Source organism: Dendropsophus ebraccatus, chromosome 9 (genome assembly GCF_027789765.1).
Source record: "Dendropsophus ebraccatus isolate aDenEbr1 chromosome 9, aDenEbr1.pat, whole genome shotgun sequence".
NCBI classification, from domain to species: Eukaryota; Metazoa; Chordata; class Amphibia; order Anura; family Hylidae; genus Dendropsophus; species Dendropsophus ebraccatus.
In genome coordinates, this window is record NC_091462.1 from 10856412 (window position 1) to 10870221 (window position 13810).

At 44.5% G+C, this 13810-nt stretch overlaps 1 protein-coding gene across 1 annotated transcript; it reads left to right on the plus strand.

Moving 5' to 3' along the window:
• The first annotated feature begins 565 nt into the window (after window positions 1-565).
• Window positions 566-2994, plus strand: CDK5R2 (cyclin dependent kinase 5 regulatory subunit 2). The gene has a single exon (XM_069982517.1). It carries the CDS (start codon window positions 1010-1012, stop codon window positions 1964-1966), a length of 957 nt encoding a protein of 318 aa, XP_069838618.1. The 5' UTR covers window positions 566-1009; the 3' UTR covers window positions 1967-2994.
• The last annotated feature ends 10816 nt before the right edge of the window (window positions 2995-13810 follow it).

Here is a 13810-nt window from a genome sequence, read left to right on the forward strand (position 1 = left end):
TGACATCACAATATGGCTTATCGCTGGGCCCTGCAACCATCAGTCACTGGGGGAGATTTATGAAGGGTGTAAATATACACCTGGTGTAAACTGCCCACAGCAGCCAATCACAGCTCAGCTCTCAGCTCTGGTAGGATATAAGAGGAGCTGTGATTGGTTGCTGTGGGCAGTTTACACCAGGTGTATATTTACACCTTTCATAAATCTCCCCCAGTGTGTTTATCTACAGTATGACGTCATACACTGGCTCTAGGTCCGTTAATGACGTCACATTAAGCCATGATGATTTTGCACTGCAGACAGCACCGCCTCCCCGCCATCTTAGTACTAGTATGACGTCATGAACCTGCAAAGTTGTAGTAAAATGACGTCGCATTGTGTTTTACAGACATAGGAGAATTCCCTGTGACAGGCTCGGAAAACCTCCGTGACTTCCGGTCTACCTGTAACGGGTTAATGATAATGACGTCACAGCCCAGCGCGCATTACCTCAGCGACGTTCTATGCCCCACGGTGTAAACACCTGCCGCGTGGACAGGACGGTGCCGCCACAATGAGGGGGGGGGGTAATGCCGGGAACCTGCAGCCTCCACCCGTGATGCAGTCCCACACCCACCCGCAAACCTGCAGCCAGCAGCCCACACGCACACAATCTCCGCTGCCGCCGTGTGATTGGCGGAGCCGCCTGTCAGTCTGGGCGATGCTGGCCTGTGATTGGCCGGCGTCGGCTCGCGCTCCCTCCCCAGGTGTCAGGGCTCCGGTCTCCGGCGCTGGATGCTGCAGAGCGCACAGGGGAGCGGGAGGAGCGGCTGTCAGAGCTCAGATCCCCGGCCGCCGGACCCCGCCGGCACCGCACCGAGCCCCGGGATCCTCCATCCCCGCATCCTGCAGCAGGTAGTGCCTGCCCGAGCATTGTGCACCTGCATCCTCCATCCATCTCCAGCTGCCTGTCACCTTCAGGCCCCAGGTCACAGCTGCGCCCTCCTGCCACTTTGTCAATCGGTCTATCATGGGCACAGTCCTATCCCTATCACCGGCTCCTGGCAAAGCCGGACCGCTGGATGACAAGAAGCCGGAGCCCCCCGGCGTGGGAGGGGGATATCTGGCCATTCCCAATAGCAAGAATGGAGGCAGCAAGCCGGAGAAAAGCCTAAAGAGACACTCCGTCCTTATCTCTGCCCTCACGTGGAAGAGGTTGGTGGCGGCATCGGCCAAGAAGAAGAGTGCCAAGAAAATCAACCCCAACCCTGGCCCTCTGAATGGCCCGCTGATGCCCAACAACAACCTGGTGGAGCAACTCAACCACGAGAACCTGCGCAAATCTCAGGTCAGCCCAGGCCGCCGGGAACCCAAGCCCGTGCCCGTTCCCACCGTCCCCATCGAAGGCCAGAAGATCCAGCAGCAGCAGCTGGTGGCGGTGCAGAAGCAGTCGAGCGGGCGATCTCTGTGCTCACCGCGTAGGGTCATCGTCCAGGCGTCCACGGGCGAGCTCCTCCGATGTCTCGGAGAATTTGTTTGTCGCCGATGCTATAAACTGAAGGAGCTTAGCCCCGGAGAACCCACCATGTGGTTCCGTAACGTTGACCGTTCTTTGCTCCTCCAAGGCTGGCAAGACCAAGGCTTCATCACCCCCGCCAACCTGGTGTTTGTCTACCTTCTGTGTCGAGAGGCCATTGGGGACGAACTGTCCACCGAGTACGAGCTCCAAGCCTCCTTCCTCACCTGCCTCTACTTGGCTTATTCCTACATGGGCAACGAGATTTCCTACCCGCTCAAGCCCTTCCTGGTGGAGACCGACAAAGAGGTTTTCTGGCAACGCTGCCTGAGCATCATTGACCGTATGAGTGCCAAAATGCTGCAGATCAACTCCGACCCCCACTTTTTCACACAGGTCTTCCAGGATCTCAAGAACGAAGGCGAGACCAGAGAATCCAATGGCCACTGGACTATAAATTTGGACCGCTAGGGTAGAGGTACGGGCCGGAGGGTCGGGTTTGGGACAAATCTAGGTATAACCAACAAAATGTCCATGATCAACTTGAAGACTGGGGCGGAAGTCCGGTTCTCGAGGCTGCGGAAGGGAAATCGGACAGTAATCGACATGGGGGTCAGAGGAACGTTGCCTCATTCAGCTGCCGGAAGGGCTTGCAGTGTATTGCAGGTTGCCTGCTGGCAGCAAAAGGGTTAAAGGAGACTCGTTTTTGGGGTTTTTTCCCTTTATGGAAGGTGCATCACATTTTTATTTATTTTTGTATTTATTTTAGATGGCTACTACGATAAGTCAATGGCTCCGACCCATCTGCAAGGTGGCGGCAGGCTTAGCAGACCCTACTGCTTCTATGTATCGGTGTTTCGCTCAATGCAGGTTGGGGGCCGGGACTTGCACTTGCAGGTGGTTGATGGGATAAATTTCTCCTCAAGATGGAAAAGAAGGCGTCTCATCTCCCCAGCTATTATGCTCCACATTGTATCCAGCGCCCCTCCCCCACCTTAGGTAGCATGGAGGTCCCATACATCATGTACAGGCAGTGTTCCCCAGCCGGTGGTTCTCCAGCTGTTGCCAAAGGACAACTATCACAGCATGACGGGAGTTGTAGTTCTGCATCAGCTCAGGGGGATGATAGAGAATGACAGGAGTTGTAGTTCTGCAACTGTTGAGGGGCATGATGGGAGTTGTAGTTTTGCTGCAGTTGGAGAACATCAGATTGGGGAGCAGCTATTGCAGGGCTGATTGCCCCCCCCCCCTGTCTCCCCTATGCTGGGGGGCAGCTTGTGTTAGATGAGATGGTGGCGCCCCCCTCCCCTCTCCCATAGCTTATAGATGTTTCCTGTCGCAGGATTTCTAGGCTGGTGATCAGGATCTGAACCCCCCCAAAGCTGGACATTGCATATTTCAGATTATCAAACGCCTCATAGTATGTATGAATGTAACAAATACAACTGGAACACACAAAAAAAATGCCGCAACATGTCCGACATTGAGCTGTTTAATGTGCCAACGGTGTTCAAATGTACAAAAAAAGCGTATTGTTTTATATTGTATAAAAGAACATAAAGTGATTGGATCTCTTACTGAGTCTGCAGCGTTCTTGGATCATGGTGGCCGCCCTGGTGTCTGTGAGCCGACGCAGGGTGATGGCGGCTCTATGTGTGTGTGTAATATTTGCCAAATGCAAAATGCAAATTGAATCATGATATCTATTCCCTGGATGTATCCTGGCAGCGGTCGCCTCCTGCTCGGCTCCTTCTATACAGGTGGAGCAGAGCTGGATTTGTACATTTTTTGGCTGCATTGTGTCCGCATCTTATAGTGAGGCCAGCCATCAGTCTATAGATATAAGAATCGATTTATGCCTCTATCCTATCTATCTCCTATCAATCTATCTATCTCTCTCCGTTTCCTAATAACTATAGTATATAATATATATGCAGTTATTCTATATCTAGCTTTGTTGCTGTCTATCGCCTATCTCACATCTATTCTTCCATCCCCTATCTGTCTGTGTATCTAATCTGTTCTGTATCTCCCATGTCAGGTGGTCAGTGACCATTGCGGTGACTAGCGCTGCAGGATCTCCCCTCCACAGTGTAATTATTATTCTCCGCCATCTATAATGTATTCCCCATAGGTTGTGATGGGAGGGCCCCCCCCCCCTGGCCCGGCGGCCCCCCTGCTGTAACGCTCTGTGCTCAGGTTCTCGGCCGGTCGCTGGCCTTGGTGCTGAAGCTTTAAGCCAATAATTCCTATTCTCCTGTCAAGGTTTAATTTCTTTCTTTTTTAATGGGATTAGTTGGCGACGTGTAATTCAGACACTGACGGATGCTGCGTATTATGTATATGGAGCACGGCAACCGTATCCAGGGGGGCTGCCCCCAGTCCTGGAGCTGAGGCCTTATACAGAGGCTCTTACTGTATTATATCAGTATGGCTGTGTTATATACCAGTATAGCCGTGTTATACCAGTATGGTTGTATTATATTCCAGTATAGCTGTATTATACCAGTATGGCTGTATTATACCAGTATCCTATACCAGTATGGCTGTATTATACCAGTTTCATATACCAGAATGGCTGTACTATACTAGTATTATATACCAGTATGGCTGTACTATACTAGTGTTATATACCAGTATGGCTGTATTATACCAGTATCATATACCAGTATGGCTGTACTATGCTAGTGTTATATACCAGTATGGTTGTACTATACTAGTGTTATATACCAGTATGGCTGTATTATACCAGTTTCATATACCAGAATGGCTGTACTATACTAGTATTATATACCAGTATGGCTGTATTATACCAGTATCATATACCAGTATGGCTGTACTATGCTAGTGTTATATACCAGTATGGTTGTACTATACTAGTGTTATATACCAGTATGGCTGTACTATACTCGTGTTATATACCAGTATCATATACCCGTGTAGTTGTATTATACCAATATCATATACTATAGCCATAATAGTATATAACACTGGTATGATGCAGCCATACTGGTATATGACACTGGTATAATACAACTATACAGGTATGATACTGGTATAATACAGCCATACAGTATCATATCCCAGGCTGTATTATACCGTATGGGTGTATAATACCAGTATTATATACCAGAAAGATTGTATAATTTACCAGTATGGCGAAATTATACCTGAATAGCTATATACCAGTATTATATTCTAGTATGGTATTCTATTAGTAATTTACTTTAGTATGACTGTATTATGCCAGCATGACAGTATACCAGTATGCCCATATGGCTATATTATACCAATATTATATACCAGTATGGCTAAATTATATCTGTATTTAATGCCTGTATGGCTTTTTTGTAGCAGTATTATGTACCATTATGGCTGTATTATATCTGTATAGCTGTATACCAGTGTTATATACTAGTATGGGATTCTATTAGTAATATACTTCAGTATGACTGTATTATGCCAGTACGACAGTATACCAGTATTATAATACTGGTATTATTTCAGTGATATACTTTTAGTATGACTATGTAACAGTATAGATATATTACACCAGAAAACATTGTCGAAAGAAAACAACATGGCCGCCTCCAGTCATCTTAAAGGGGATACTCTTGGCTTGTACAAGCTGAAGATATATTATCAGGACTTTTTATATCTCCTATAAAGTTTTTCTGATTTACTCTGATCTTAATGGCCGTAATGGTGGTTACCAATTGTTTTACATGCTGTAAGATCCATTGGTCGTGTCTTTTATTGAGTGGACTTTCTGAACTGTTCGCGTTTAGCAACATTTTTGACCTTCTGTGGCTGAAGAAGTTGGATGCAGCCCTAGGCAGTCCTAGAAAGCATGGATACTACCATAGGCCATACGCTGTACCCATGTTTTCCTGGCAGCCCTAGGGCAGCATCCACTTGCTTCAGCCACAGAAGGTCAAATGCCAAACATTATAGTTCGGAGAACGATGCCAAACCCAAACAGTTCGCCAAGTCTGCTCAACACTATTTACTAGTCATGTCTGCTTGAAAAGATAGAATATCTATTAGCCAGGCAAAAAGGTACATGTAGCCTATCCATCCAGGACAGGCATAACCAATCAATCCTCAGTGCATGTAAACTACATATGGCGACACCGCAGACTGTTTCCAGCTTCTTTACCTACAGTCATATGTGGTGGACTACAACCCCCATCTTGCCTGGACAGCCAACGTTTTAGCTTTGGCTGTCCAGGCATGATGGGATTTGTAGTTTTGCAATAGCTGGAGGGCCATGAGATATCTTTGACACCTGTGTTCTAGAGCAGTGCTTCTCAATTCCAGTCCTCAGGCCTCACCAACAGGTCGTGTTTTGAGGATATCCAACACAAAGAACACCTGTGATAATACCTGATGCACTGAGTATAATTATATCACCTGTGAAATAATAAGGAAATCCTCAAAACATGACCTGTTGGTGAGGACTGGAATTGAGAAGCACTGTTCTAGAGCAATGCAGCTTACTCCAGACACTCCTGTGCTCCAGTGCTGTTATATGGTGGTGTGTGTATATATATATTATGTGTGTGTGTATATATATATATATATATATATATACACACACATAATATCTTATAGTGCACAATGCTGGAGACTTGTATTCCTATAATGCAGCTATAGTTCGGAGCCCTGTACTGCAGCTGTTGCACATGTTCCCTTATATGTGAGTATTTTAGCAGCCGGGGTGCAGATCTCCTCGCTCCAGCCACATTATAATAATACAATGTCGAATCTAAGTAATTGCCAGACTGCAAATGAAATCTGTTTATTTCCAAAGCGCTTAACATCAGGGATTATTGTGCTCTTGAAATTCTCATTCACGCTGAGCTCAACCATTGCTGTGTCCCATTATCTATTTTTATAGAGTCGGGGGATGTTCTCTGGAGCGGCTTTGTGCGCTTATTTTTAGATTGTCCTTTTGTTATGTCCTTATTTTTATTTGCAGTTTTGCTTTTGCTGATTACGCGGCCATAATGTGAAGCGGATAACGTCCTAGAATAGAGTTTTAGGACATGAGGAGTCTATGACATGTACTTTACCATACACAGAGACTTCTGTTACATCTTATAAATGGGATGACCTTACAGTGAGGAAAGTGATGGGCGCTCCCACCTGTTACTGGCATATACATCTTTTAGTGTCTAAGCGAATGTTCAACCTTAAAGGGGTTGTTCACCAAAAAATTTTTTCTTTCAAATCAACTGGTGCCAGAGATTTGTAGTTTACTTCTATTAAAAAAAATTCCAGTCTTTCAGTATTTATCAGCTGCTGTATGTCCTGCAGGAAGTGGTGTATTCTCTCCAGTCTGACACAGTGCTCTCTGCTGCCACCTCTGTCCATGTCAGGAACTGTCAAATCCCCATAGAAAACCTCTCCTGCTCTGCACAGTTCCTGACATGGACAGAGGTGGCAGCAGAGAGCACTGTGTCAGACTGGAAAGAATACACCACTTCCTGCACAACATACAGCAGCTGATAAGTAGTGGAAGATTGGAGATTTTTTAATAGAAGTAAATTAGAAATTTCTGGCACCAGTTGATTTGCCACAAATAGAAATATTTCTATGTGAAAAGTTGGGATCTTCAACATGTGGCTACATGTTCAAGTACAACTCCCATCATGCCCTACAATCCAAGGGTCATAGCAGGATGGAAGTTCTAGTTTAGCAACAGCTGAAAACCTAGAGGCTGGCGGGCTTACATCACTGACATGTTTGCAACTTGTAAAAAGTACGTCAGCAGCCGATTCTCAGACGTGATGTGAACTCGACCTCACTATGTCTTAGGTCTTTTTTAACATAACCGTAAGTGCTTTGCAGACTATAAAAATGCACAAAACGAAACATATTTGCCGAATAAGGGAGGGAACCAGAAAGGGTTGTCCAGGCTTAGAAAAACATGGCCGCTTTCTTCCAAAAACAGCACCTCTCCTGTCCTCAGGTTGGGTGTGGGGTTTTGCAGGTCAGTTTCACTGAAGTAAATGAATTGTAATATCACAAACAACCTGAGGACAGGGGTGGCGCTGTTTTTGCAAGAAAGTAGTTGTGCTTTTTCTAATCCTGGATAACCCCTTTAAATAAAAATGGAATGCTGTCACAAGCCTGTCCCAACGGGTTGCTGAGGAAGTGTTCCACAAGTACAGAGAACCCCTTGACTTCTAATAAGTCAATTTTGCACATATGGCCAATATAAGTGCATGCCCTCTGTTTATGGACTGAAATTTCTGAAAGTATACGGAACGTGAAGAAATAAAAAAATAGTTGTGCGTATTCCCCCATAGAAGTCAATAGGTTTCATACTGTCTATGATGGGAGACAGTGTGTTGAGACCAGTATAAGATATATAATGGATTCATTAACAATGATGAATTTCAACTGTAATATGTTGCTTTAAGATGATTCTGACCTTTCCGTAGAACCTGTTACCCATGTCACATATTTCACTTCTACACAATGTTTTATATGGCTAAACTAGTTCTTCTATTTCTCCCCACCAATAGGTTTCCCTTAGTGGCACTATAGCTAGTCACAGGTAGTAAGCCCCAATCCCCAGTCATATGGTTCCTCTGTATTAGAGATGAGTGAATCTCCAGCACTGTGAGGTCCGCCTGAACCCGAATGTGTAGCATATGATTACCAATGGCGGCAGAAGCTGGATGCCGCCCTGAGGCTGCCTAGAAAACCGGGATAGAGTTTATGGCCATGTTTTCCAGGACTCCCCCTTCAGGCACCGGTAACCATATGCTGCCTGCTCCGGTTCCAATGGACCCCAGAGTGCTTGAGATTCACTCCTCTCTTCTCTTTACGCATCTTGCTTTTACTAAAGGGGTTATCCAGCGCTTGCACATGTTGCTGCCATATAAGAAAATATAACAAACATGTTATACTTACCTCTCCGCAAGCCCCTGGTGTCCTGATGCTCCCCCCCCCCTGCTGTCTGTAGCAGCCTGTCTCGGGAGTGACAGCCCGTTCAGCCAAGATGGGTCAACACCGCGGCCGGTGATTGGCTGAGCAGGCTGTATTTCCTGAGATGAGCTTGTCTAGGAAGTAATGGCAGCTACAGACAGCAGGGGGATTGAGACACCAGGGGATCATGGAGAGGTAAGTATAACATGTTTGCTATGTTTATGGTAGCAACATGTTAAAAATGTGCGAGCAATGGATAGCCCCTTTAGTAAGGAGTCAGAGTCCTCGCCGGGTTCACACTTACTACGGCTATATCCATTGCAGTTTATAGTTATAAGCTATGGATGTATGATCATAAATACAGACACGTGTCCCATGTACTTACCGGATCCTTGGCTGCTCTTAAAGATCATAAACGCCTCAGGGATGTCAGATCTAATGGTTAACCCGTTGGGTTAGCGATACCTATAGGCTAGTTCTCCACTATACTGTATACCAGGATTGAAAACCTAATATAAAATTGTATTTACAGTAATTTTTAATCTTGCCACTATGTAAGTATATAGGGATATATCAGTTGACATGTGACAGAGGTTGATCTGTTACCATACAGAAATGGGGCAGCTCAGAAGTCACTGGACCGGTCCCTTCCTCCCCATCGCCACCGCTGAGCCTCCCAGCTGTAATATTTATAGCGGCCATTGATCGGGACGGCTCCTTCCTGCTGCAATCAGGATAATTCATTTATGGATAATCTGGGAAATCAAATTTAAAGCATTTCTACAGCAGATCCCAATCGTGTCCTTTAATTCAGCTATTGTTATCGAAGGAAATTCCTGGCACTGACCTCACCATATGCGTACCACTATCCCGGAACATCCCGAAAGCCGCCAGGATTACCCCTTTAAATACGCATTTTTGAATTCTCTAACCCTTTTGGGTTTGGTGTGTAACACTTTAGTCCTGGCCACTCTGCTATGAAGCTCTTCATCTGTGTGAATGGACTGGGGTCTGGTGTCCAAGCAGATGAGCTGAGCTGCAATACCACAGACTGTCATTGACGAGAAGGGCGCTGTTTTTAAAAAATAAAAAACTTGATAACATGACAGCTCCTTTATAGATCATAAAGGTTTAGGTTATGTCCCTATAGGGTAGAGAACTTTGTTTCCCTTACGTCCTCAGCAGCAGCACAAATGGGGAAGATCCTATCTTCCTGCAATGGTAGGACAGATGGTACTAATAAAAGATTGATTAGGAGCCCTATAAGAAGGCCATACAGACCCCTCCTCCTTGTGTTTTTTTCTGTCCTCCTGTGGGACAGGTGGTAGGAGAGGGAAGCAGGCTCAGGCCTATGTTTGTGTCTGACTTTCCTTTCCAAAGATTCTTCCTTTCCACATGGTCGTGTGGAGAGGGGAAATTTATAGAAATGTTGTTTTTCCTGCTCTGCTGTATCAGAGAGGAGATTATTTACTTTTTAGTAGAGTTATCACTCAGCTTCTCTGCTGTATTGAGCCGCTGTGTGAGGGAAGCCATGAAGCTGCTGCAGTAAGTATCATGGTGCTGCCAGATCTGTGTCCTCACCTGGGCGGCTGCTGCAGTAAGTATAATGGTGCTGCCAGATCTGTGTCCTCACCTGGGCGGCTGCTAATGTTTCTTGATACTTCAGCAAGGTAAGATATGCTGTTTTTTCTTTTAAGCTGGAAGCCTGGCATGTGTGTCAGGAGGATCATTGGATATATATATATATATGTTGTATGAGGCTTTTATGCCTCAAATGTTTCGTTTCAATGTCTTTCACTTTTTTTTTTAACATTGGTTGTGCAAGTCCTGTTAGACTGCTTCACTATATGAGTGACCTATGTAACTATAGTGTGTATACATGAACACAGCTTTAAAGCTGCTAGTTGGGTATTTAGTACACCTGCTGTCTCATTATTTTCTCCAGTACTGCTACAATGAAGCTGTGAAACTGTATATGTGTGAACACAGCCCTAGAGCTGCTAATTGTGTACACCTGTTGCCTCATTACTTTCTATAGTACTGCCATCAGATGATGCAGTGAAGCTATAAAACTGTGTGTGCACACAACCCTAGAGCTGTTAGTTGTGCAGTGTGCACACCTACTGCCTGATTACTTTCTATAGTACTGCTACCAGATGATGCAGTGAAGCTCTGAAAGTGTATGTGAACACAGCCCTAGAGCTGCTAATTGTGCACACCTACTGCCTGATTACTTTCTATAGCACTGCTACCAGATGATGCAGTGAAGCTATAAAACTGTGTGCACACAACCCTAGAGCTGCTAGTTGTGCAGTGTGCACACCTGCTGCCTGATTACTTGCTATAGTACTGCTACCAGATGATGCAGTGAAGCTCTGAAACTGTATGTGAACACAGCCCTAGAGCTGCTAATTGTGTACACCTGTTGCCTCATTACTTTCTATAGTACTGCCATCGGATGATGCAGTGAAGCTATAAAACTGTGTGTTTGTGTGTGCACACAACCCTAGAGCTGCTATTTGTGCATTGTGAACACCTGCTGCCTAATTACTTTCTATAGTACTGCTACCAGATGATGCAGTGAAATTGTGTGTGTGAACACAGCCTTAGAATTGTAGTTGTGTATACCTGCGGTCTGATTACTTTTCCAGTATTTCTATCAGATGATACAATGAAGCTATAAAACTGTGTATGAACACGGCCTTAGAGTTATTGTGTAGTGGTAGATACACCTCCTGTCTAATAACTTTCACTAATACTGCTAACAGATGATGCAGTCACCCTATGGAGCGTCTGTGTGCTACTCCAGTGCTGCCATTTAAGAATGCAGTGAAGCTACTGTGTGTGAACACGGCCTTAGAATTGTTAGTTGTATACTATACACCTGCTGTCTATTTACTTTCACTATACTGCTATCAGATGATACAGTGATCATGTGGACCTTCTGTGTGCTGACATTTAAGAATGCAGTGAAGCTACTGTGTGTGAACACTGCCTTAGAATTTAGTCGTGTACTATGTACACCTGCTGTTTAATTACCTTCACTAATACTGCTATCAGATGATGGTTATCATGTGGACCTTCTGTGTGCTGCTATTTAAGAATGCAGTGAAGTTATGAAGCCACCGTGTGTGAACACTGCCTTAGAATTGTAGTGTACTGTGTAACACCTGCTGTCTGATTTCTTTCACTATACTGCTATCAGATGATGCAGTGCCCTATGAAGCTACTGTGTGTGAACACAGCCTTAGAGTTGCTAGTTGTGTACTGGATACATCTATCTAATTACTTTCCCTAATACTGCTATCAGATTATATAGTGACCATATGGAGCTATGTGTGTGAGCACATGCTTAGAGCTGCTGGATGTGTACTGGATACACCTGCTATCTGATTACTTTCCCTAATACCGCCATCAGATGATGCAGTGATTCTATGGAGCTTTTTTGCGCTGCTCCAGTGCTGCTATTTAAGAATGCAGTAAAGCTACTGTGTGTGAACATGGCCTTAGGATTGTAGATGTGTACTATCTGATTAGTACTGTTATCAGATAATGCAGTGACCTATGAAGCTACATCCTTAGAGATGCTGGATGTGTACTGTGTATACCTACAGTCTAATTACTCTGTAATACTGTGTACACCTGCTGTCTAGTTACACTCTGTAATACTGATATCAGATGATGCAGTGACCCTATGGAGCTTCTGTGTACTGAAGGATGCAGTAAAGCTATGAAGCTGCTATGTGTGAACACCGCCTTAGGATTGCTGGTTGCATATTCAGTGCACCTGTGTGTCTGATTCCAGGCACTCTGCACTAGTCTGTTAGTCGGCCGGTCAGTCTGGCACAACTTCCATCCTTGGATGTAGCCGGATTCTAGTAACAGAACTTCTGGGGGAAAAAGCTTTCTTGGCGTACAGATCCTGCAAGATTCCACTTTCAGGTGGTAGGGAATTCATTTGTGGATTGCAACTTTTTCTCAGAAGAGACAATGACTGCTTAAGATTTTACATCTGAATGATAATCTACAGGCTGAACTGGATGGAGTCCGAGGTCATGGCTCCTTCAGACGCACAAAGACCTTGTTTAAAAAAAAAAAAAAAAAAAAAAAATCTTAGTAATTTTCAAAATAAATAAATAAAATAAATAAATAAATAAATAATAATAAAAAAAAAATAATAAAAATAATAAAATAAATAAATTAAATAGAATAAATGTCTATATTACTATAGCTGAGCAGTATACTTGGCTGCCCGATCCCCACAGTTTGGAGACTGGTCCTTCGTTGTAAGTGGGCAGATGTTCACTCCAATATAAAGATAGTTGGATCTGTATTGGACATTCTCATGAAAGTCCTTTTTTTCTTATGATCAGGTCCATTATCTGCCCCAGTCTAATAAGAGAAGGAACTTCTACTTTTGTTCCACATTCCGTAGGAATTCTAGTATGGAAGGTAAAGGAAAGAATCCTGCACAAGAAGGACCAGACGTCTTTGAGGCCTTGGGGATGGGGACAAGAACTTGTGACTACGTCTTTTCTGACAATTTATTTCCATAATGAGAGAGGTCTGTACCAGTGTTATATGATAGGAAAGGCTACCATATTGAATTTTGATCTGTGGGTCCCTCCTAGAGGGATGTTATCTGACCGTGTATACCTGTATACAGCCTCCTCTGAGAAAGGTGCTGTATGTGGGATCTATGATCTGTAGGTCCCTCCTAGAAGAAGGATGTTATCTGACCAGGTATACCTGCATGTACCTGTATACAGCCTCCTCTGAGAAAGCAGTTGTATGGAGGATTTATGCTCTGTAGTTCCCTCCTAGAAGAAGGACGTTATCTGGCCATGTATACCCGCATGTACCTGTCTACAGACAAAAGCTGCATATTCCTTTACATCAAGACCTTTTGTACAAGGCAATTGGCATTCTTTTCAATTTACAGTCCTTCTGTCTGGAATCATCTTGGCTCCATCTACAGTCACCAAGCTGATGTCTATTGTACTTTGACTGTTTGAGAAAATTGAAGCTCATCATTGTTTCTGGCATGGAACAATTCCTAGGGAGGAGAATAGATCCCCAGTCTGTGACTTACTTCCTCCAGAGATAATACAGAAGTTGACACAAGTCGGGGTTCTCTGCACTCCCCAGTTGCTGTCACTTCATCTGATACCCTTGGGTCTTATGTCTACACTGGAAATAACACCCAGAGACAAGGATAGCTTTTTCCTGCTCAATGGCAGCAGTCTCCCAATGAAGTGGGTAGAGAAAACCATTGATATATCAAGCAGTGGGGCGCGTGTATGAGCAAAGGGCAAAGGAGCCTTAATCCCCATCAGAGATGTTGCTGGCATCCAACATATGAAGGGAATACTAGTC

Coding starts and splice junctions, on each gene's coding strand:
- CDK5R2 (XM_069982517.1), top strand. CDS start 1,010: ATGGGCACAGTCCTATCCCTATCACCGGCTCCTGGCAAAGCCGGACCG.